Here is a 25,717-nt window from a genome sequence, read left to right as displayed (position 1 = left end):
GTTTGTAATTTAACACAAATAGCGCCTACAGCTGTTCGTTTATCAGTCTTTTTGCCTGTATGAAGCATCTTAGACTGTTTTACTAAAGGATGGGGTCATGTAGAGGGGAAATCCATCATTTGATTAAAAATGATTTAGAGTGATTTAATTCCCCCCCAAGCCACTTATGTCACCAGCCACACGTTAGGTGGGTGCTGCAGCAAGCGCCCTTCACGGTTGGACGAGGGAATGTTGCGAAAGCTGAGAGGATCGTAATCCTCGATTTTTTTTCTGCGCCGAAAGCAACCAGAGAGAATATTCTCTTGATCCCTACAGAGCAACGATTGTCCGAAAAGCGCGTAGCGAGTTGGTAGCAACGCGAACCTTCGCTGGTACCTGTTCCTGCGCTCTGAGCTCTAACCACTGCCGCCTGCCTTCACCCACGTGTCCATCGGGGAGTTGGAAAGTGAGTTTTGAGAATAAAACAAGGCGGGAAGTCGAGCCTTGATCTTCAGGAGCAGCGTTCTGTGGGGCTGGAGGTGTGGTGGCGCTTAGAGAAGAGAGCCCTCGGCTCGGTGGGAGCGACGCGGGCCCCGGGTCCCTGCCTGCAGCATCTACACCTCGCTCCCCTTCCTCCGAAGTTGCGGAGGTGCCGGGAAGAGGAGGAGCCTCGCCTCGGGCGCCCGAGTGATTGGCTGCCCAGGGCCCCTGGCGAGGGCTGTGTGGTCCAGCCCGGGTGGAGAGGGGCGGAGCGGCCACTGCTCCAACCACCGCCACCACAGCCACAGTCGCAGCCGCTGCAGCTTCGGCCGCCGGGCAAGTAGCTCCGAGCGGCGGCTTCTTGGGTGCCCCAACGCGGACCGGAGGACTCTGCTGGTTCTGCACCCGACCCATGCCGGGCAGCCGCGCGTAATCGCTGCGCCCAGGCGGCCGCCGACCCGACCCCGTGCACCGTCCTGAGCCTAGTTTTCGGTGCCCGCTACTCCCTCAGGCTTCGCCAGCCCCTCGCAACCATGCCCCGGGTGACTGCGCTCGGGGCCCTTGTGCCACTGCTGCTGCCTCTCCTGCTACTGCTGCTGCCGGTGCCCCGCGACGCCGGGGGGCTTGGGGAGCGCTCGGACTCCTCAGACTTCTGGGACTACTCCGCGCTGGAAGGCGAGGAGGGCGCGGAGCAGCAGCTGGAACATTACCACGACCCGTGCAAAGCCGGTAGGTGCCGCCGCCGCTGCCGCGGGGCAAGTCCGGCAGAAGTTTGCCTTTGAAATGTAAATGAGGTGGTGGGCAAGCCTGCGCTGCCGTCTATGGAATGGGTCTCCCCTCCCCTTCCCCGAGATCCCCCGGGCTCCCCGGGAAAACAATGCCCCTGAGGGACTGCTTAAATACCACTCTGGCTGGGACGTCCCGGCCCCTGGTGTGCGGCGCACACATGGTAGCGGCCGCGGGAGCGTTCCCAAGGCAAAAGAGGGCGGGTGCCCGAGGCCGAGAGGGCGCCCAGGGGCTGGGGCGGGCGCCGCGGCCGCCTGACAGCCAGGTGGTCAGCACCCGCCACCGCGGGACACGCTGGGCAGGAGCAGAGGAACAGGAGCCGGGCTGGGCGCGGCGTTCCCAGGCTCAGATGGAGTTGCTGGGTCCGATTTCATGGCATTTGCTAAGTTTCACGCAAAGTTTCCGAAGATCTTGTGGTTACTCTTGGGCAGATAATTAAAAAACCGAAAAGCTTCACGGCAGGCAAAAGGAAAGCGGTAGCCGAAGGAGAATGTGCATGACTCAAGTTGCCGCAAACTTCCCTGTAGCCGTCTCAGCGTGGTCGCGGCCTGGGGGTCGTCCTGGGCTGGCGGAGATGGAAGTCGTCAGGTGCTCTAATCCCACCAGGAAGCCGCGCCCCGGGACGCGCGGGTCTTTTCTGGCGCAAATCGCGGCCTGGGCACTGCAGCTCTCGCTTCCCACGAGCCACCAACCGGTTGTTGCGTCCCGCCGGGAGCAGTGTCCGTGCCGGAATAGCCCCAGAAGGGCCCAAGCGCCTGTTCCAAAGAGAGCCGATGGGACTGGGGCAGTTCCCATCTGAGACAGACGGGTACTCACGGTCTCCGAAGTCCGCCAAGACACTCCTGGCCGCTGGCCGGGGGCCGCGAGTAGCGGTGGTTATCCCTGGGCAGGGTCCGGCCGTTTCTCTGGGCGGCCCGCAGAGACGAGCGGCCGGAGGGAAGCTCGCGGCCTCTATCCGCAGAAGGGCAGAATGCTTTTTTTCCCAGTTGATGTGCGAAGTGCCATGGGCCACTGTGGCCCCATTCTACACTCCCTGAAGACCTCTGGGAGCCTCAGTTTCCTTAGCTAAATTGGGGACCGTAATTATAGGAGGACTCAGATGATTAATGGTAAAATTCTCTGAAAATGAAATAATGGTGAGGACACTATTCGTGTTGTTAGTGCAGCGACTGTGGTCTAGGCTGGGGGTTGGGCAGGTCAGAACTGGGTGAAGTCTGGGGAAGACCAGGTTACTCAGAGGCCAGAGGACATAGAAGAGTGTGAGACTTGAGAATCTTGTGAAGGTTGAAGATCAAACCAAGCTTGAGAGGCCTGATCTTACCCTGCTGGAAGATTCCTCCAGAATAGCCATTTATTGCTGTACCTTGTGCATCCTGTGAGTTAGGAAGGTGGGCAGAGGGTTGGTTCCTGGGTGATTTGAGAGAATGTCAGCAGGTTGCATGCCCTGGCTGAGGCATCTCAGTTCCGCATTGGACCCAGGTCCTGACCAGGCTGAAGAGTCTCTGGAGCACTGTTGGAATGGTGGCCTTGCCCTGAAGGAGGGACACTGAGGCTGCGAAAATGGGATGGGGACTAAGTGGGGTGGGTCAGCCATCACCTGCACCTGCACCAGCACCTGCATCTACTGGGTGTGAACTGGGGGACTGGGGAGGCAGCAGGGGCCTGGACAGGGGCAGCAGCTAGCATGTTCAGGAATGTACTGAGCACCTCTGGGACACTGGATGCTGATCTGGGCACTGTGAATCCGGGTGAAAGAGGCATAGGCCTGTCTGTGAGAGCTCCCCAGTTCCCAGTCTCGGCCTTACAGAATAACCCTGCGGCAGGTTTGCCTCTTGGGACCTCATTTTTCCCCGGTAATTTTGGTGAAAATGCTGGATAACCAGAGCATGCATATTCTGTGACTCTTCAAGCTGGTAGGGCCGGAAAGTAGAGGATCTCAGGTGTATGGTTTGAACCAGCTCTGTGCGTCCTCCACAGTCATCCTGGATCCTCTCAGCCCCTTGACCTCTCCCTCATCCATGCTGATGCTGAGAGTGGCCAGAAGAGGGCGATGTGATGGGAGACCCTGGAAAATGTCACATCAGTCTGCCTATGCTTCTGGGAATGTCCTGAGCAAGGGAACAGCCTTCTGGAAGGGCAATAAGCAGTTCACCAAGGTACAGGAGTGTTAGTGAAAGGACGTGCCTCTCAGCTTTCGGGGCAATACTCCTTTGCTGGTTACATATTAAACTAAACCTTATGGGGCAGACTTCCTCCCATCCCAGGCACCTGCTAACTCCCTGACTCCTCTAGCCAGAAGCCCTCTGCCTAGGACTTGCCTCAGGGCTTCAAACCTAAAACAGCCTCCCACTTGCCCCTTCTTGAGTGTGGGTCTCCATTCTGCTATGGACGCCAAGTGCAGACAGAGTGCTAGGATCTGTTCCCGGCCCCTCAGGAGCTGTATTCCCTGGCAAGTCCCCTCCTCTCTGGGCCTCAGTTCCTCATGCATGGAGTGAAGCTGTTGGACAAGTTAGGGTTGCAAACTGACAGATCCAGGGAGCAAACTCTCTTAGTCCACATCTGCCATCCTGCCCTGTGCTCGCTTCATACCTTATGAGTACTTGAATTTGTGCCCCTGGCCCCTTCCTTCTCAGTGTTCTATGATTCTGTGACCTTTGCTTCCAACTCAGTCTCTCAGAGATTGACCAAATTGATTAGTGTTCTATCATTTGCAGTTTTATCACTTATACACTGTATTGTTGACTCTATCATTTACAAACTGTGTGGCCTTGGGCAAGTCACTTAATTTCTCTGTGCCTTTGTTTCTTCATTTGTAAATGAAGATAATCCCTAGTAGGTTAATGTGCTTAGAACAATACCTGACAGATAATTCAGTACCTTATAAACAGATTTCCTAGAAACTTGTTGAAAGAACATCTTCATGTTGACCTTCAAAGCAAGTTTTAAACTGTAAATTTTAAACTTACTAGTGAACGATCTATTTGCTTCTGTAAAAAGGGATGCTTTAAAACAGATGATTGCAGAGTGGGAGTGGGTTTGGGACTGGTAAGAAGCGTGGGGCTTCCTGGGCATGGTCTCTGGTGGTCCACTGGCTCTGCTGTTTGTTATCTAATACCGTGAGGTCAAGAGTTCAGCTGACTGTAAATTACAAGACATCCTTTCAATGACCATGCCCCTGAGAACAACTTTCGCAAAGCTTCTGAGGGCTTCTCCTGCCCACTTGCCCTCGCCCAAAACTCTTTAGCTGGGTTCAGAGTCAGAGGCCTGGGTCCTTATCCTGACCCTGCCTCTTACTCTCTGTGTGGTCTTGAGCAAGTCACTTCACCTCTCCACCTGCAAAATGGGGAAGGGAACAAAACTGCTTGCCTTGTAGGGCAAACATAAGGCAAGTTGTAGCTGCCTTCCTGAGACAGCAAAGTCCTAGACAGGACTTGTGTGTAGATAGATTGTTTGGGAGGTGGTCCCAAGAAGCAGGGTGAGGGAGCAGAGCGAGCGTGACAGGGAAGGAGGAAATCCAATGAAGGGACTGGGATTGAGGTATCTGCTTTAGTTGTTGGGGCCATGTCTCCACCCAGCCCTTCCCTAAGGCCTCCCAGAATTATCTGCCCAGGGAGTAGGAGGCTGGAGCATTTATCCAAAGGCTGCTGTCCTTCATTGTTTGCTCCCTTTTCCAGTTTCTATTCCTGTGTAAAAACCCACCGACGCTCCATGGTGTAGAACAACCACTGGATCAGGAATTTGGAAAGGGCACAGCAGAAGTGGTTTGTCACGGCTCCACAGCATCTGAGCCTCTGCTGGGGAGACTTGAGGGGGACTTGACAAACTGGGGGCTGGAATCATCTTGAGGCTCATTCTCTCGCATCTGGCAGTTGAGGCCAGCTGTTTTCCTGGGCCTCAGTTGGACTGTTGACCAGAACCTATAAGTGGCCTCTCTGTGTGGTCCAGCCACGTGGGCTAGTTCAGCTTCCTCACAGCATGGCAGCTGGATTCTAAGTGCAGGCATCCCCAGGGAACCAGGTGGCAGCTGTATTGCCTTTTATGACCTTGCCTCAGAAGCTCCATGTTGTCACTCCCACCATGGTCACATGCTCTCCCAGATTAAAGGGGAGGGAACATATCCCACCCTGCCACAGAAGGAGGGTCAAAGTCACAGTGCTTTAAAAGAGCACGTGGAATGGGGAGTATGGATGCAGCCAGTTTGGGAACAAACGACCACTCCTTGAGGCTTGAACTTCCCTGCATGTTTGGCCTGCATCTGCGTGTGTGGGTGCTGTGGGCTAGACAGGTTCAGAAAACTTTCACAAGCAGAACAGTGGGGAGCCACTCAGGAGAAGCGTGGCACTGCGCAGAGTTGGGCTGAGGTTATGGGACTCAGGTTACTGATATTGTCTACCTGAGGCTCAAATAATATACAAATGCTTTGTAAACTGTTAAATGCTCTGTCGCCTTTGGGGTTTATTAAACCCAAGGGAACTGGCTGACAGCCAGCTTTCCTTTTCAGCTGGTGGCTTGATAAATGCCAGGGCCCTCACATATGATAAATATATATAGTCCTACATAAATAAACATAGTCCCTGGCAGCAGATGGCTCAGGAGCTAGGGGTGAGGGTGCTGGCCTGGGGACTAGTTCTTGCCTCACAAGGAAATTTCTAGTCCTTCCTCACACTTTCAGACCTTACTTCTGCCTGGAATTTGGGGCCCCCCTCTGCTGTATCATTCTCTCTCAGACACAGTGACCTTACCAATCCATCCTTATTTTGGGGTCACCCAGGGCCCTCTAGGACAGCATTCTCTGGAGCAGCTCCTGCCAGCAGCCCTCATGCTACTGATGTGAGGCTAAACTGTCAAACTGTCAGAGGTCAGCAATTTATCTGCTTTGGCCACTGCTCTGTGCCCAGTGCCCAGTGGCACATTACAGGTACACATCAATATTGGCCGAATGAGGGAAAAATGATTTTTGGCCCTGTCTGGTCTGGGTCCATGACTGAAGGAGCCTCCAAGCTCACTGTCAGCCTGGAAAATGAAGCTCCCCTGAGATGCTCTGGGTGGAGCTGGGGAAGCTGAAGTCCAAGGCAACACTCCCCCAGAGTTTCCATCCTTCATGGCAGGGGCAGATGCCCTGGCTTCTCAGGCACACGATTTCTTTCCCATGGTGCCTCCTGGAAGCCTGTCTCCTTGGCACAGCCTGTCGCCAAAGTGGGAGCTGCCATCTCTCCCCATGGGCCACAGCCAGGTGAGGGCGGCTGGCATTTTTACAACTTTATTTTTATCCCTACTTGTCGTGGTATCCTTGCTGATTTGGGCAGGTGCTGATTTGATGGAGTCTAAATATTTCAAGGCTGTATGGAAATGAAATGTTTATCTTTCCCACTTCTCCAGGCGGGAGCAGCATCTAGTCCACTTCTGTCTCCAACATTTCACCCGCAAAGTGCCCTGGGGCAGGGCACGAGGTGGTTAAGAGCAAGGGCTTTGATACTTGATAGATCTGGATCCAAAATCTGCTGCCCATGACCTGCTTTGTGACCTTGAGAAAGTTACTTAACCTCTCTGAGCCTCAGTTTCCTCACCTGAGAAGAACTACTAATATTCACTTCTCAGGGTTGCTGTGAGGACTAAATGAGGCAGTGTTGGTCACGTGCTCAGCACAGTTTCTCGCACAAGGCAAGAGTTCAATGGTTGATTATGACAGTACATTATTACAGTACAGAGCAGGTGCTCGCAAGTGCTTCTTGAACTCTTGCTGAAATGCTATAGAGGAAGTTGAATTTTTGTGATAAATGAACAAATGATTTCACATAGTACAGTCAGGGATTCTTAAATTCAGACCTGATAGTTATTGGCAAACAGGGTCTTGAAAGTAAGTGAAGGGTGAATTTTTTGGTATGTGAGTTCTAGCCCAATAAAGATTAAAAAGAAAAAAGTCAGTGAGCACAAGGACGGGCCAGGGCAGAACTGGGGGAGAAACGCTCCATCTTGGCTCTTGATGAACTGACGGCTGAGAGCACAGCCGCCCAGGCTGAGGGTTCAGGTCTCCTGGACAGGCAGAGGACGGGTGGCCCTCAGGCACCCAGCAGAGCCCAGAGGTCCCGATCAGGCCACGGGTCACGCTGGGGCAGGCAGCTTCTGGGGGAGGGGAGGCTGGGAGGGGAACACATCAGCCGCTGTGGGGCGAGAATGTTCCAAGAGCTGAATGATAGCAAGGACACCCTGTTGACCTTCCACCCAGCCCCCCCATGTAGATGAGCAGCTGGGATGGTTCCCATTTTGCATCTGGAGATACTGAGCTTCAGGCCTTCGGGCAGCTTCTCTGCCCAACATTGGTGCTCCGTTGACTTCCCATGCTGTCTGTGTGGGCAGAGCTCAACTTCTCCAGACAGAAAAGTCCACAAGTGGGTCCCCAACTCTGACTCCAGTGGAACTCATTTTTTTAATCTTCATCATGCCCAGCCATGCAGGGATCAGCATCTTGCCCCCTGTCCCAGGGGTGGCATGTGTGTGGGGTGTGTCCTTTAATCCTCTGTCCAGCACTGTGAATGGAGAGGAGGGGCCATCACAACAGCCCCGGATCTGCAGGGCGCCTGGCACGGGCAGGGCCACACCGGGTGCTGGGGAGCTAAGTGCCAGTCAAGCTCAGCCCTGTCCCTGGGAGCTCACAGGCATGGCCTCCCCAGCGGGAAGATGCTCCTGATGGAAGCCAAGCACAGACAGCTTGGGCCCTCTCATCCAGCAGCTCCAGACCTTCCCCTAACCATCACTTCTCCGGCCACTATCACGGCTCTGCCCAGCCCAGGCTGTGCTTGTTTGAGCACCTGGCTCCTCCCCAGCTGTTGGTTTGGTACGTTTGGAGTCAGGCTGACTTGGATTTTCCGTCTCATCTCTGTCACTCACTAACTGTGACACCTTGAGCAAGTCCTGCAGCCTTCAAAGCCTCACTTCCCTGAGTCTACATAATGCAATTAAAAGAAACTTATTTCATGGGCTGCTGCTGTATGAAAGGCACTTGGTATTTTGCTCAGCAAAGAGAAGCACTCAGTGAATGTGAAATGTCACTATCACTTTGTGGCCTCCGAAGAACCTGTCACGCACGAAAGGTGTGGGGATTAAACTGAGTCCCATGAACAACACCGCCTTCCCCTCCCGTGAGAGAGAGTTCAGACCCTGCCTCTTCCGCTTAATTGCTGTGGGACCCTGAGCAAGCTGCTGAAGCTTTCTGGATCTCTGTTTCCTCATCTATAAAATATGGATGCTGACACCTACCACGGGGGGTTATTATGAAGATTAGATGAGTTAATATAGACAAAACACTTAGAATGGTGCCTGGAACATGGTAAACATGTAGTAAATAGTATTGTTTTTATTGTTTTCACCCCCGCAGAAATCCAACAAGGTTTCCAAGGGCAGGAAACCAAGTATCTGAACTGGAGCAGACAATTTCAGAATTTTGTTTCCTAGCAACGCCAATGGTGACAGTTCCTCTACACCCAGAGAACTTGCTCTAAAAACAAATCTGCCATGAATCTCACTGGCTCTTTGATAGTAGACTAGGTGGTTCCATGTACTGCAAGCCAACCAGCTGTCCAGGCCCCACCTGGAAAGCTAGCCCCTGACTGGAGCGGTGTGAATGGCGTTGAGATGGAGCCTTCAGGTTCCTCCCAGCCACTCCTCTTTCCAAAAGTATCCCTCCAGGGTCCAAATAGCTGAGGTGCCAGCAGGACCTGGGCCCACATCACATCTGATGGCAGTGCATATCCTTCTGCCACAGATAGGCAAGCAATCTGAATAGAGGTTGTAACTTCATTGGTCCCCAAATCTTTGCCGTCTTACCCCTCACCATGTTTCTTAAGAGGAAGAGCAATGATATGAACTCTCACAGTGGTTACAGTGTTGCCTTAGAGCTTCAGGCCACACCTGATGGTTTACAAAGCTCTTTTCTTCTGTTCTCTTCATTGGGCTTTCAAATAGGAGATGATCTGAGCACTCACAGGAGATGTTCAGGGCCTTTATGATCTTCCAGGCACTGCAGGACATAGTCTGGGTGCCTGCACAGAGGAGAGGCTGGGCTAAGCCTGCACAGGACATTGAACTTGTAAGTGGTTGGATAAGGACCTCAAACCCCTGTTCTCCCTTCAAAGCTCATGGCCTCTCCAACCCTGGAGCGGCCCCCCTTTTCCTGGCTCTCTCTAGTTAGCAAGCATCTCTGTGCTGCCCAGTCTGAAAGTCATGTTTGTACACTTGTTCCCCGGAGTACCATAGCCCACTACCTTCTCCCTACCTTTTTCTCAGTCTTGGCTAGGAACCCAACAAGGATGAGGTAATTCTGGCCTTCGAAGTACCCTCAGTCCCAAAGTGTAGGGAAGAATAAGTGAATAATACAAGATATTGAAATGTAACTGTCCCCTCTTTGTTCCTCCATCCCTTTCCCAGAAGGCCTAGGGAAGTGCATGGGTGTCAGGTCCTTTGAGGACGATGGGTCCAGCCCCTCTCCCCACCCTAGAGGGAGAGGAATTAGAGGGCCTGCGTTTCCTAAGGAGGCTCTGTGTGAGTGGCAGCCTGGGTGACAGACCAGAGCAGTGGAACATCCTGTTGAAGACACTACTTTTGGCATCAGGTAGCCCATGGCCTGAAGCCTGCCTCTGTCCTCACTACTTGTGTGGTTTTGAATAAGTTTCTTAACCTCTCTGAGCCTCAGTCTCCTCATTTGGAAGATGGGAATGATAGGAAAACCCATCAAATACGTTTGTTCGAGGATTGAATAAGGCCATGAACATGAAATGTTTAGTGAGCATCATTAATTGTTAGCTCTGCTCCTTGCTGTTATGATTAGTCCTGGTATTGTTCCCCATTTAAGACTTTCCCTATAAGTGACAATCTCTCATCAGCCTGTGTAGGCTTATCTCTCCCTCTCAGGGCTGCACAGAGTTCTCTTGGGACCCAGAGCATGCGGCAAGTGATAATTTATTGCTTCACAGCTCGCTCGCTCTCATCCATGAAGCAGGGAGCGGATGATAGATAAACCAAATGCACAGAAGCAGGTTTCTCATGGTATGCTCTTAGCCCGCTCATAATACAGTTCTGCCTGGAAGCAAACATAGCAACAGGAACCGAGCTTTCCTGCTGATTGGTTACAGACCTATCTGTGATCACGCCACCCTCTAACCACTTCTGTCAATTACCAATAAATATTCTCAAGCTCGCCTGCACGAGCACTTGAGTGTTGATGTTCAGCCCCGAGTCTTTGCCCGCTCCACCAGCTGGGCCACTTATCTCCTGGCTCATCCTGCAATTTGCACCGAGCCTCCTCTCCTTCCTCCCACCTGGGTTACTGGCCTTGAGTTGATGTGAAACTGGCTCAAGCCAGTTTCCCACAGGAGCAGGCTTCCTTCTGCCTCAACTTTTTTTCATTTCCTTGGATCAGTTCTCCTCCCTGCTGAGCTGTCACTGGTTCCCCATCCTCTGCCTGAGCTCAGAGTCCGCTGTGGCTTGCTGAGGTCTGGGCCCTGTGCTGGCAGGTGCCAGGTGGTATCTGGTGGTGGCGCCAGGTGCTTCAACCAGAAACGGGGCTTCATCCTGGATACGGGTCCCTCCCTCTACCTCTTATGCAGTCCAACCCAAGTCCTGCCAATTCTGTTTCCAAATTTAAGCCCATTTACTTCTCCCTATCTTTACTGCCCCATTTGGTCTAAACCCCACTGGCTCTCATGTGGGCTTCTGCGATGGTACCTGAACCTGCCTCCTGGCTGCCCCCTTGCTCCTTGACTTACATGTCCTTCCCCAGTCTTCGCCCCGAGGCCCCCCTAGGCTTGACCTCAATCAGGTCCCCACTCTTAAATCTCTCATCACTTTTGTTTCCCCTCATGGCATGTTTTTAACAGAGTATGCAGTCTGAAACAGGGTGTAGTCATTGTGGGACTATTTATTTGCTCAGTGTCTGTCTCCCTATCAGACAATGAGTTCCAGGGGATAGAAACTAGACTCATTTAATTTCCCAGTCACCACTACAGTGCCTGGCACATGCTGGGTGATCAACAAATACTTGCCAGATGAAAAATGGAGCAAATGAGATACCATAGGGATTTGGAAAAGGTAGCAATCACCGTAAGACAATCAAAGAAGGCTCCCTTGTAAGGGGGTTGATGAGACCTGAACTTGGCCGGGATTTGAAGAAGGTGGAATGCAGAGAAAGGCATTTCAGATAGAATAAACATCGAGAGTCAAGGCGAGATAGCGGGAATGCTTTGGCTGTTCATCCAAAGATGCTCATCAAACCTTGGGGTGCCCTTGAGATGGGCAGGAAAGGAAGATTATTTTTTAACATAAAACAATTTTCTTAATTACACAGCTAATACATATTCACTGGAGAACATTTAGAAAATACAGAGAGCAAGCAAGAGTAAATATTTCCGGTAATTCCATGGCCTAGGAGTAATTGTTGTTAACACTTTGTTGTATATTCTTCCAAATTTTTCTATACATATGTGTTGTTTTTTTTAAAAACGTTGTACATATTGTTTTAAACCTGCTTGTATTTCACTTTCACTTAGTACCATGAACCTCCTTCTGTGACAATAAAGATGCTTATGTAATAAATCTACTTGTATAGCATCAATTTAAGTTGTTTTGTGCATCATTGTATATTGTTGTTTAATTTAATTTAATTAATCCCCTATTGTTGGACACATAGATTTTTTCCAATTGTTTGATTTTATAAACAATCATGCTGGAGTCATCCTTGTTGCTAGATTATTATGTACATTAAAAAAATTTTTTTAGAAAAAAATTCTACCCTTAGAATTGCTGGGTCAAAAGCATAGATGCTTTAAGGGCTTCTGATTCTTCTTTTCAAATTGCCCTTCAACTTTTTTTCACCCCTTTGCACTCTTATTAATATTCTGTATTCTAATTTTTAAAATCTTTGTTGGTTTGATAAGAGAAAAATAATTTACAATTTCTTCAACTTGCATTTATATTATAATTATATTTCTTTTTCAAATGATTCTGAACTTTTAAAAATATATTTTGACCATTTGTATTTCTTTTACTGTGTGCATTTCTTACTTACGGGCTTTTTTTCCTTCTTGTTTATGGACTATTTTTCTTTCTGTTTATGCTCATTTTTCAAATTAGATGGTCATTTTTTAAACATTTTGTAGGAACCATTGAAGATTAAGACTTCAACCTTTTATCTATCATGTTTTTCACAAATAATTTTGGGAGAGAAGATTTTTTAAAAAGAGGAAGTTTATTCTGTACCCTATCATTCACTTTTTCCATGGAGATGACTGCATGGCTCTGTCAGTTAAGATTGGGTTAAACTGGTAGTAATGAACCCATGTTAATTGGCTGTGGCCATCAGGGTCCAGTTGGGAGACTGGAATCCACATCAGTAATTTGAGAAGTAATTCAAAAATTTAATATAAAGGATTATTAACTAGCAAAAGGGGACTGACTATTAAAGGAGGCAGAGAGAACTTCAAAGAAAACAGGAATAACAGATATAGGTAGCAGTTATTAGGGAAGGAATAAATGTGGAAGAGTTCACCCCCTTCCCCCCCCCCCACCAGGCTATAACTTCATAGGAGGGAATGTGGCTGTGGCCCACTGAAAGTTTTGAGATGCTGCAAAAAGGCTGACAATTGGGGAATTGCCCATTGGAGTCTGGGCAAAACTCTGAAGATTGGGCATCTTCAAGCTGGGTCTCCTGAACACTGCTGGCAGCCACTCCATCGAAGCAAGAAAGATGAGACTACAGGAGCCAGGAAGAGAAGTCCCATTCCCTTGTGGTGTCCCTCTAGTACCCTCTACTGACAAAGCCTGATGTGCCCGCTGACGAAGGAGAAACGTTTCAGGGTTCAGCCCCTGTATCACAAAGCATGACAAAGAAGGGTGGATTTAGAGCTGAAAGGCAATATACTGACAGCTGGAACACTGGCCTAAAGAAGTTAGAGGTTTCTTTCTTTCTCACATCAAAGTCTGGAGGTCTGCAATCTGTGGCCAATATGGCAGTTCTGCTCCAGGAAGTCGTCCAGGGTCCAAACCCCTTTCAGCCTGCCCCTCCACTCTCCCTAAGCTGAGGCCCTTGTCTTCATGGCCCAAAATGGTAGCCAGAGCTCAAGTCATCACACATACAGTCTTGACAACACAGGCATGGGAAAGAAACAGGACATGTGAAAGAAGGTTCCCAGGAGATGCCATTTGCCACTTTGGCTTCCCTCTCATTGGCTGGAAGTTAGTCACATGACCAGATAGCCATAGGGGATTCTGGGAAATACTTCTTCTGGAAGGCCTGGAATGGAACATTGCAGGTCCTATAACTAGGGAAGAAGGGAGACAATAAGCAATCTCTGCCACTTGCTGGACCTTAATGAAGAGAATTTAGTCAAAATGATGACAGGCCCATTACCACTGATGAACATTTACTAGACACACACGGTAAGATCTTAGAGTCAAGTCTTGTGGAACGTTAGAGCTGGACGTTACCCTCGGGATTATTTATTCTGTTTTTCGTGTTTCCTGTGAGAACCCCGAGGGCCTGGAGGGGCAGTAATGCGTCGTGAATCACATGGATAGCTGCTGGCATGCCTAGGCGGTGGAGCCCAGGGCTCATTTACTCTCCACCTAGTGTATCTTTCCTCTCTCTGCACGACTTTGGGTCTCCAGTGGGCTTTTGTCTTCAGAATGAGTCCTCCATAATTGCACTGGTAACTTAATGCTCTACAAGAGATCATTACACAGTGGAAATATTAGGGCTTATGAGATATGCCTGACCCTGGAATCAGGCACATAAAATGCAAAATTAGAGCCCAGGAAGCTTCTGGCTTTTAGGGCCTAAACTGCACCCTTCTCTCTGTTACTCAGCAGAGGCCGTGTGAGCTTAGACTATGGGAAAACAGCAGGTATGAGAGAGTGGTGAGTCATATACTGCTGGAATTAGGCAGTGAGCTGTGTTACCTTAGGCCAAAGTAGCCATTCACTTTACCAGTCAGAATGCCATCTTCCTATTTGGCTATGGAAATAATGCAAGGATTTTCTTAGAACAGCAATATAAGCCAGCAATATAAGTAAGGGACTCCTTACAGGGGCAGAATTAAGGGAACCAAGAAGAGCATGAGACATCCAGAGACCAGCAAGTCTCCCCTGTGGTTGAAGGGTCAGGGGAGGGAGCAGTGTTACAGGAGCTGGAACTGTGCAGGAGGCAAAGTGGCCAAGGGACACGGCACCAAAGCAGGGAGAAAGCAGGGAAGAAATGCCTGCATTTCTCTCCCTTCTTGCCTCTGATCACCAGGGTCTCTTCCCGGTTGAATGCAACCAGAAGCCAGAGAGCAGGCAGACCTTGGAGGAAGAGGTCCATAGCATCAGCCTTCCTGGGCACAGAGCAGGGCAGAGAGAGTGGGAAGTAAGTATAAAAAGAATAACTTGAATCATAGCTCAGGTCTTGCTGCAGATATTCATTTATGTGGATGGAGCTATTTTTAGTATCTTTACAACATAAATCTGGAAATGGCCCATGTGCGGCACCTACCATGCCACTCCTGCCCCAGGCCAGTGGCAGGCATGGCTAATTGATCACGGGCCCTTTTTCTGTAGGTCCATGTCACCTCACAGCACTCAGAGAAAACATTACCAGTTGAGTGGGATTGGCACGTGAGATGAAATGTATTTGGAGCTATAGAACTTAAGTAGCCTTGCAGATATGTCCTACCTGCTCATGCCAATCTTTTGTTTTCTGGGAAATTACCTGAGCATGTATTTCTTAAGCCAGGTGAGTCCTGTTTGGAAAGCCAAGCTGTGGCATGGCTCTGAAATACATTGGTGCAACCCCCTTGAAATATAGGTGAAGAGGCCAGGCAGGAGACCATATCTGCCTTGAGCAAGGTGGCCACCAGCCTACCTGCCACACGGACCCTTTTGGTTCCTCTGTAAAATGGGGTGGTGTCAGCCAAGGCAAAAGGCAGGACTGGGTGTTCTTTTAAGGTGGAATTAGTGTTCAGAGCTGAGTTCCTCTGTGGTATCCATCTGTGTGTGGTGCTCTCCTAGGTCCTGATTGACCTTTTTTAAAAAATTTTTTTTAATTGAAGTATAGTTGATTTACAATATTGTGTTACTTTCATATGTACAGCACAGTGATTTAGTATTTTTGCAAATTATATTCCATTATAGGTTATTACAAGACAATGGGTGTAATTCCCTGTGCTGTACAGTATATCCTTGTTACCTATTTATTTTATATATAGTAGTTTGTATCTAGAAATGCCATACCCATAATTTGTCCCTCTCCCCTTCCTTCTCCCCTTTGGTAATCACCAGTCTGTTTTCTGTATCTATGCGTCTGTTTCTGTTTTGTATATACATTCATTTGTGTTACTTTTCAGATTCCATATGTAAGTGATACCATATAGTAATTGTCCTCTGTCAGACTTATTTCTTTGTCTGACTAAGCATAATATTCTCTAGGTCCACCCATGTTGCTGCAAATAGCAGTATTTCATTCTTTTTATGGCCAAGTAATATTCCATTATATACATATATATATAATATACATATATATATATATGTATGTATGTATCTCACATCTTCTTAACCCAATTTCCTGTTGATGGGCACTTTGGTTGCTTCTATGTCTTGGCTATTATAAATAGTGCTGCTATGAATATTGTGTACATGAATCTTTTTGAATTAGTGTTTTTGTTTTTTCTGTATATATACCCAGTAGTGGAATTGCTGGATCATATGGTAGTTCTATTTTTCATTTTTAAAAGAAACTCCATACTATTTTCCATAGTGGCTGTACCAGCTTACATTCCCACCAACAGTGTACGAGAATTCCCTTTTCTCTACATCTTCTCCACCATTTGCTATCTGTAGACTTTTTGATGATAGCCATTCTGATGGGTGTGAAGTGATACCTCACTGTGGTTTTAATTTGCATTTCTCTAATAATTAGTGATGCTGAGCATCTTTTCATGACTGACTTTTAATACAGAAAGTCCTATGGACTCTCAGGTTTCTATTGTGTCCTCTCAGACCCCTAAGATCAGATTTTAAATGGATTTGAATAGAAAATTCTTAGCTGGAACAAACAGCCAATGGGTTATGGACATTGCCAGCATGTTGCAGGGCATAGATGGCAAATAGGTTCCCAATTCATCTATTATTTCCATCCATTCGTGCTGGTCCTCTGCAGACTGCATTGCAATGGATTTGGAGGCTGTGTCCAGGTTCAGTGGACAAGAAGGCAGTGATTAATTAAGGATATTTGCACTGGCGGAGAGGGCCTAAGAGGGACACGTGTTTGTCTCATATTTGTCATTCCTGGTGAAGGGGAGAAATAGTGGTTTAAAGTCAGCAGATGTGGCTCCTAGATGTAATATTTGGAGCAAGTCATTTAACCTTCCTGGATCTCAGTTTCCTCATATGGAAAACAAGGACATTTCTTAGATGACTTTTTAACTCTCTCCACCTTAGAAATTCCATGATTTAGTGTAGTTTTTTTAAGTCTTCAATGTAAAACTTGCAACAAATCTGTTTGATCCAATTACGCTATTCCCAGCTCCGGACCCCTCTCTGCCATATGCTTGAGTGACTAAGCCATCCATGCCTTGTGAAGGCCATTTCCCCAGGCTGGAGCAGCTGGAGACCCTGGAGACAGGAAGCCTCCCATACTAAACAGATTCTCCTCTTTAATCTCAAATGAAAGATCCAGGAGGCATGATTCACATCTCGCCCGTTTCCTCTCCTCTGTCCTCCGCAGGCCTGAGCCTCTCCCCTCCCGCTCTGCAGACGCGCCTGAATGCAGAATCCTGAAATTTAGGTTCATGGTTTCAAAGTTCATGGTCCTGAGAATAAACAAAAAACTATTGTGGTTGCATAGAGCTGTGGACCCCATTAACACCGCCCCATGAATATTTATAGCGTGGAACTACAAAAGAACATAGAGGCCATATTGTATTTCCTAGAACTTTCTTTCCATGGGGTCCTTTCTCTGTGGGTCACTTTAATGTAAGCTTTGCTTATTTAGTTGCACACTTTAAGCCGATTAACTTTTTACTAAAAAAAAACCCTCCCTGTTTGTTTGTACATACACTCCCTTGACAAAGATTCATAGAAAACTGCTTTAAACCTGTTAAATCCCTCTGCTGGAAACTTGAAGTGAACTAAATGTGTCTCTGGGTAGGATTTCCCTGTAACCCTCCCCGCCTCTGGCCCCTCCACCCCACCTCAGCCTGGTTCCTGAGAGGAATTCCAATGGTTCGAAGGCTCCAGATTTAGTTCCTCTGGTAATCTCAGCTTCTCTCTAGATGACTGTCTCACGGAACGTCAGCAAGGTCCTTCCTGAGTGGTTTGTTATGGGGATGGACAAACAGCAGGCCCTGGGTGGATGCTCTACGTTTCTCTAATAGAAGCTGTGGTGAAATTAAACATTAGAGCTGGAGGGACCCTGAGACATCCACTCCACTGGTCTTGAAACTTCGGTGGGAGCGAGTCACCTGTGGGGATGGGCGGGGCATGAGCTTAACACGCATATTGCCAGGCCCTGTCCCCGGAGATTCTGATTTCATAGATGTGGGAGGGGCCTGGGGAATCTGCATATCAATGCTCTCCTCAGGCACTTCTGACAGAGTGGTCTGTGGCCCTGCCTCGAGAAACCCTCAGCAGGTTCAGTTGTCTCCTTGTATGGGTGAGGAAAATGCCACCAAAGGGAAGCGTGACCTGCCCAATGTCACACGGAGCATCCAAACTCCCTCTTCCTGGTATAGACCAGTGGTTCCATACTGCTTTAACTTGGGCCTTTCGTGTCCCAAGATGCAGCTCCACTGCAGAACATTTGTGATTCCGCCATAAGTGGGAAGCTAATAGGAAAATAAACGTCCTGCAAGGCTGGGCTGTAAGTGTGGAAACGAAATCAGGGAATGGCCTGGCTGGTGGAGGTGAGATGAGGTGAGGTGAGTACCTGTTGGAGGCCATTCCCACAGAGTAAATCCAGGACTCTGTCAGTTTTGGGGTGAGCCCTGGGGAGGCACAGGGCCGTGACTGCGATGGACTGGAAGGTGCGAGGTGGGGCCAGAAAACAGTCTTGGGGAGGGTGTGGTTGGTGACTGAAGGCAACAGTACAGTTGAAGGCATCTCCCTCTGACTGGGGTTCTGCCTGCTCACAAGCTCTCCAGCTCTGCAGCCCCAAGCCAGGGGTCAATTAACACCCCCAGACCCTTCCTCCTCACCATGAGACTCTTGGGATCTCAGGTGGGGCAGAGAGTGAAGGTCCCTCTGGCTAATGCCTCCTGCTCTCTGTCCCCTCCAAGCACCCCCACTGGGCTGTCCAGTCTTGGCCAGGCCAGTAGCTCATCTGGAAACGGAGCTCATACCTTTGACCTTGAGATCAGCCCCCACCTTGAATCTCAATTCTAGAACCTGGGTCCTGGGTAAGGCAGGGAACTGAACTCCAAGTTTAGAGCCAAGAGGCCTGCGTTCAAGCCCCACCCCCTTCTCAGAGTTGTACCGGGTGGCCGGGCTCAGCACTTTACTTCAGTGCCTCAGTCCTGAGAGAAGAATGAAAACACCAGACTTGGAAGCAACAGAGAGAGCTGTTCCAAGATGAAGGGGCATGTGTTGGAAGGGCGTGTGAGCCCTGTCACCAGAGGTGTGTGAGAAGAGGCCACTCAGGCATCATATGGTGGGTTGGGTCCCCTTCTAGTCCTAGGCGTCAGTAATTCCTGGGGGACTGCTGAGGAGTGCAGCAGTCTCCCAAAAGTGTTCCTTAGGATGGAAGATTCAGTGAAGAGAAATTTCAGGGCAACCATGTTGGGAAATGCTGCGTTCTCTTTCTCTTGGAGAGTTGTGATATTTTTTAGGATTGTAAAGGCTCTGAGAAGTCCTGCAGTAAAGAAAACAGTTTATTTCATTTATTGAAATATAGTTGACTTATGATATGTATGTTTCAGGTATACAACATAATGATTCACAATTTTTAAAGATTAGACTTCATTTATAGTTATTATAAAATGTTGGCTGTATTCCCTGTGCTATAAAATATATCCTTGTAGCTTATTTATTTTATGCATATTAGTTTGTACCTCTTAACCCCCTACCCCTATGCTGCCCCTCCCCTGTTCCTGCTCCGCGCTGGCAACCACTAATTTGTTCTTCTTATTTGTGAATCTGCTTCTGTTTCATTATATTGACTATTTAAGAAAGGAGTTTAAATAGTATTTATTACCTTCTTAGAATGTGAAACTCTGGTTGAGGAGGGCTGTAATTTGGGAATCAGGGAGGCCTCTTTTGACTTGAAACACTCATGAAGCCTCACCCTGCCTGCATGACCTTGGCCAATTCCTACCTCCTCTCTGGGCATTCCTTTGAGGTTAATGTATAGAAGTCATGTAGCCTGATCCCTGGGAGAAAATACCCCTGTTCGGCTGTAGATGGGGAGAAGACAGAGGGCAAGATGCTGTGCTGTGAGGACCCTGAGATGGGAGCTGCAGTGATGGGGCCTTTCCCTGAAAGGACTGGGTCATGGTCATCTTTTGCAGCCTTGAAGGTCAGGCTCATGGATTAGATGGGAAACATGATATAACTCTAGGAACCATGAGGGACTTTACAGATAATTATTGTTATTACAGAGGAGTGCTGGAGCTGGCGCTTACCTGCTTGGAAGAGCCAGTGGTACAGACATCCTCCAACTCCACATCCTGTGACTTTGATGTCAGCCGTGGTGGGAGTATTTACACCAGGGAAAGGAGGCTGTCCCTTCCCCCAGCCAATTGTTAAATATCGGCACACTCTTGATGATGTATCATTAGAAAGTATTTCTTTAAAAGTAGTCTCCTTTTATATTTTCAAATTTATTATACAATAGCTTTAAAGTTTTATTGACTACTTTAAAGGTTTCTATCTTTGATTTCTGAAAAGCAGTTTTCCTATTGTATTTCATAATCTATTCCTGAAATACTCTTCATAACAAAACACTTCGTAACAAAACACTACCACCTGGTGACAACTCCCTGAATTGCAGGTTGGAGGTCCAGCGGGGTCAGCCAAGACTGGAGCAGGTGGTATCTTCACTGATGTGCATTTCAGGTGCTTCCTACGGCCTATCCATTCAAATCCTACATTTCTGTGGAGAATTGCCTGGCTTGACCTCTTCATTAACAGCCATGAGAGGCATGGAGAGGCCTTGATCTTGGGGGCATGGTTGAAGGAGGCAAAGTCTCTAGTGCCTTGAGTTGGAGCTTCTCAAACTTCACTGTGCGCACGATCTACCTGGGGATCTTGTTCACATGCAGCTTCTGAATTGGCGGGTCTGGGTTAGGCCTGGGAGTCTGTATTTCTGTCGAGTTCCAAGACCAGGTCAATGCTGCCCATCTATAGATTACATTTTGAGTAGCCAGGCGTTGGTGGTGGAAGAAGAAAGTTACCCAGGTACTATCACCTGGAATCCTCTGAGAGTCTTCTCTTCGGAGACTGCCATGGGCTATCCTTTGCCTTTTGGTAAAAACTCCATAGCTGTGTGCTTCGAATGTACAGACTTAGCTCATTTGATTCTAAATACTGTTCAGCCAATTTATTGATTTAATTTTAAAATTTTTATACTTTTATTTGGGATTTATTTTGGTGTGTAGTATGACATTCAAAGCCAACTTGACTATTCTTTAAAGAGCTAATTCATTTGTTTCAGCATAATTCATTGATTAGTGCCTCTCTTTCCACAAATTGGTGAAACTTCCTTTGTTATATATGAATTTTCTCATGTAGCCTAGGGATTGCTTCCAGACTATTTCATGTTGCAGGCTTGTCGAAGCCTTATAACATATTTTGGTGTCAAATGACGGTTTCTTGACGGTTATCACCTAATTATGCAGATGAACTTTGATATAATTTTATCAATAATAAAAAATTATTGGGACTTTGATTGAAATGTATTAAAACTACACATTAATTTGGAAAGAACATTTTAGGAACATAGTATATATCTCTCCTTTCATGTCAATCACTTTTTATAGGTTTTAGTAGAATTTTATGTTCTCAGCATAACACTACTTTTTGTGTCAAGGTTTTTCCTAGATATGTGATGCTTTTGGCTGCTATTTGAAACAGAATTTAGTATTTTATTTTATATTACCTTATTTATGTTATATTGTATATTATTTAAATTTTTATTTTATATTATTTATATTGTATATTTATAATACAGTCATGAGCCACATGTGGCAATTTAAATTTAAATTAATTAAAATAAAATAAAATTTTAAATTCAATTCCTTAGTTACACTAGCCACATTTTGAGTGCCAGTAACCACGTGTGGTTGGTTAGTGGCTACCATATTGAAGAGCTCAGGTATAGAGTGTTCCCACCATGACAGAAAGGTTTAGTGCAGTGCAGTGTAGTGGGTTTATTTTTAATCTTGAGAAACCTCCATGCTGTTTTCCATAGTGGGTGCACCAATTTACATTCCCACCAACACAAGGGTTTCTTTGTTGCCCCATCTTTGCCAGCACTTGCTTTTCTGGTCTTTTTGATAACAGCCATTCCGACAGGTATAAGATGATGTCTCACTGTGGTTTTGATTTGCATTTCCCTGATGCCTAGTGATGTAGAGCATTTTTTCGTGTAACTATTGGCCATCTGTATGTCTTTGCCCATTTTTTAATCAGATTGCTTGTTTTTTGCTATTGAATTGTGTAAGTTTTTTTATATATTTTGGGTATTAACATCTTATTAGAATATGGTTTGCAAATAATTTCTCCCACTCAGGAGATTGTCTTTTCATTTTCACTGATGGTTTTCTTGCTGCGCAGAGGATTCCTAGTTTGATGTAGTTCCACTTATTTGTTTTTGCTTTTGTCGCTTTTGCTTTTCTGTATCATATTAAAAAAATCATCGTCAAGACCTATGTCAAGGCATTTATTGCCTATGTTTTCTACCAGGCGTTTTATGGTTTCAGATCCTATGTCCAAGTCTTAAACCATTTTGAGTTAATTTTTGTGTTTGGTGAAAGATAGTGGTCCAGTTTCATTCTTTTGCATGTGGCTGTCCAATTTTCTCAACACCATTTTTTGAAGATACCTTTCCCCATTGTATATTCTTGGCTTCTCTGTCCTAAATTAATTGACCATTTGTGCATGGGTGTATTTCTGGGCTATTTGTTTTCATTAATCTCTGTGTTTGTTTTTATGCCAATATCATACTGTTATAGCTTCGTAATATAGTTTGAAATCAGGGTGAATGATGCCTCCATGCCCAATTCTTTTTAAAGCCCTTATCTTTCTTGTACCTTTTCAAACACAGCTACTGGCAAACAAGGCATGCTACTAACATTCTAACTCCCAGTCTCTTCATTTGAAGCCATAAGCTCATTCAGTTTATCATCTGCCTTCCAAGTTAATGCGGGCAGTGGTTTTATCAAATACTTTATCACTGCGTAACATAGATCACTTCCTTCCAGCCTTCAGTAAAAGTTTCCTTGACATTCACTGCCTGGCCCAAAGACAATGGATTTTTGTTATAATAGCGTACTACTGCTGATAGCAATTAGTCAGGATATAGTCAGTATTAGTCAGGATAAAAAGGTTGTGCTCCAGTAACAAAGAGCCACAAATCTCAGAGACTTATAAAAATATGGTTTTTATTTTCTTCATTCATGTTACATACCCACCCTAATCTGCCATCCCTCTCTCCACATCATGTTTACTCCAGAACTTAGGGAGACAGAGTCACCTCTATTTGGGACATTGCTTGTCCTCTGGGAAAGGGGCAAGAGGACATGGTGAATCATGCACTAGCTCTTAAAGCTTCCTCTCACATTTAATTGGTCAGAACAGGTGAAATGGCCAATCCTGACGTCAATGGGGCAGAGAAATAAAATCTTTTCCCAGGGAAGGGCAGCAAATACTGTGAACAAAAGTATCACTTATTAGATTATCCTTTTTCTTTTATATCCTGTGGACTCTGAAGAAGAGAGAAGCAGCTGTCTTTGTGGGGTGGTTTTGCCCAGAGCTGCCTATAGTGACAGTAAGACAGGGTGGCCTTTCAAAATACCTTACAGACCTAGGCCTTTGATCTTCATGGTGGTTGGTCCCAGCCATGTGACTTTGATGCACAGAATTATTAGCTGTTGTTCTTCTTTCTCAACAAGCCCTACCTTTTAGGCTCAAGGAGAAATTTGATTGGATGGACTGTCATTTATAGAGCTTGCTACTCAGCATCCAGTGCCCTCTGGACCACTAGTAAATTCCTTTCTTGATCTCCAGCTTAAATCAACCCACTTATGTTTTTTCTTCCCAGCTGTCTTTTGGGGAGACATTGCCTTAGATGAAGAGGACCTGAAGTTATTTCAGATCGACAAGGCCCATGACTGGGTCAAGCAGTCTGTGGAGGAAACAGGACACAGCACAGGTGAGTACTATGTTCCCCTACCCCTGCCCTGGAGGGACGGGTCGGGGACTGCAACAAGGGTAGATGTGTACCCCAAGTCATCAGTATGTGACCTGTCAGTCCAGTGCCCGCCTGTCGCTGGAAAATCAGAAGGGTCACTCCTCCTTTTCCATTGCAGGCTGTAGAGCTGAAGCCTCTAAGTTTGCTTATCCTTCTAAGAAAATCTTTGTTTATCTCTTTATCCAAAGGTTCAAACTTGAGCTTAGAGAGTTCAGACGGGACCTCAGAATAGGTTCTCAGGACTCTGGCCTCAAGGTCCAGCACTTTCCAACTGGAGAGAATTCCAGGGTGGACTCCATTGAGAGCATCTTTAATGGTGATGCTAATAGTGATTAGCACTGGGAGGTTACTTGCTCAGGGGTACTGTGCACTTGCTTGGCTGAAAACCCAGGAGAAAATCCCCTGGGGCTGGGAAACAGACTTTGATTACTCTTCTCCCAGCCTCCTTCCTTGCTTTCACCTTGGGGTGAGTAGTAATGGGACTGGTCTCTTGAGTTCTCCTCCCCATCCTGCCCACTGGGCTTAGATGCCTCCCTTGTGTGGAATCTCTCTTCTCAGAAGCAGCCCAGGGGGCCGAGCTGTGGGGGCTGATGAGCTGTGTGGCTGATGGTGGCTTATTATTCAGTGACTAAAGCTGTGTGCTTGATGCTGCACTGTCTCTGCTACCTGCAACCCCTCCGCCCACCTTCCCTTCCTTTCTTTCAAGGATTTTTTAAAAAATGTGGTAAAAACAGTTACCGTAAGATCTACTCTCTTAACACATTTTTAAGTGTACAGAGCAATATTATAAACTACAAGCACAAGGTGATAAAGCAGCTCTCCAGAACATTTATCTTACAAAACTGAAGTCTTATACCCCCTTTTAAGCACTAGCATGGGCCTAATGCAGTGCTGGTGGGAGAAAGTAAACTGTGACCTCTGCCTTCAAGGAGACCTTTCACGCCAGGCAGACAGGGCTTTATGCATTCTTCTGTTGACAGACATGTGGACAGTTTACAGTTTGCGGCTATGATAACTAAAGCTGGTACTGACATTCTTCTACATACCCTTCAGTGGACACATGCACTCATTTGCATTGGGCATGTGTGTACCCAGGAGTGGAACTGCTGGGTCACGGGATGTACTTAAGTTATTAGTAGATGCGGTCAATTTTCCCACTTGGTCGTACTGATTACACCTGTGTGGGTACATATTGATTTGGAAAACAGGACAGGTGACCATGCAGGATCCAAGGAGGCCTTTGGGTCTTAGTCTCTCCAGCCTGGGGACCCCACTCACACCCTCTGGGCCTGCCCAGATACCATCACGAATGCTCAGGGTTCCTCCTGCTGTCCTTGGGGGACCTGCCATGGCACAGCATGGGGATCCCAGAGAGAGGCTGGGTCGTGGCCCGCACCCTGCTAGCTGTATGCCCAGCTGCTGGAGAGTTGCCTGCCCGGAAGGTGGCCTGAGAATGCTGCAGTGAAGGGAAGCCTAGCAGCCTGCCTTCATCTCCCAAGGCCGCCATGGTCAGTCGCATGTTCTAGGAACCTGAGTATCTGTCTTCTCGTTCCTTCTCCCCTGTGAGCTGAGAGGAGGCAGAGTCCACATATATTCCACTCTGGACACCCCCAGAGGTGGCCCAGCACCTTGTGCCTGGCCAGCATCATTGGAGAGGGGAGAAGGAAGAGGCAGACGGGGACCAGCAGGCCCTGGAGCCGTCTCCCAGGGGCCTAAGGGATGAGGAGTCCAACAAGGCTTTGCTCCCAGGAAGGTGGTGGACGCGCTGGTCACTGTCAGCAGGCCTTGGCGTCAGACTGCCCGGGCATGAGTCCTTGAGCTAGGCCTCAGTTTCTTCATCTGTCAAATAGAAATAGTAGTCATCCTTACCTCAGAGTAACGTCATGCAGACGAAAGGAAAGAATACTTGTGACATGCTGAGCACAGTAACTGGCACACAGGAAATGCTCACTAAGTATCACCTCTGCCTCCTCTTCCTCATTATTTGTAGTAGAATTTGTAGAAAGAACACTTACCTGGGAGAGTTTAGGGTTAAAGTGGAGAATG

At 47.4% G+C, this 25,717-nt stretch overlaps 1 protein-coding gene and 1 long non-coding RNA gene across 2 annotated transcripts in view; one reads left to right on the top strand and one right to left on the bottom strand.

Annotated features, from left to right (window-relative positions):
* Positions 1–936: 936 nt before the first annotated feature.
* The window catches only part of TLL2 (tolloid like 2), a 115,804-nt gene continuing 91,023 nt past the window's right edge, over positions 937–25,717 (top strand). The window contains exons 1-2 of the mRNA XM_006210577.4: positions 937–1,188; positions 23,522–23,632. Of these exons, the coding sequence (XP_006210639.1) occupies positions 993–1,188; positions 23,522–23,632 (307 nt within the window). The 5' untranslated portion in view covers positions 937–992. The remainder of the gene's footprint in view (positions 1,189–23,521; positions 23,633–25,717) is intronic.
* Positions 16,903–17,729, bottom strand: LOC140699824 (uncharacterized). Its single transcript, XR_012078071.1, has 2 exons — positions 17,460–17,729; positions 16,903–17,078 (listed from the first exon to the last, which is right to left on the bottom strand). It is a non-coding gene; the product is annotated as an uncharacterized lncRNA (long non-coding RNA).

Source organism: Vicugna pacos, chromosome 11 (assembly GCF_048564905.1).
Source record: "Vicugna pacos chromosome 11, VicPac4, whole genome shotgun sequence".
NCBI classification, from domain to species: Eukaryota; Metazoa; Chordata; class Mammalia; order Artiodactyla; family Camelidae; genus Vicugna; species Vicugna pacos.
The sequence above is the reverse complement of the archived record's forward strand: the minus strand, read 5'-3'. Positions and strand labels throughout refer to the sequence as shown.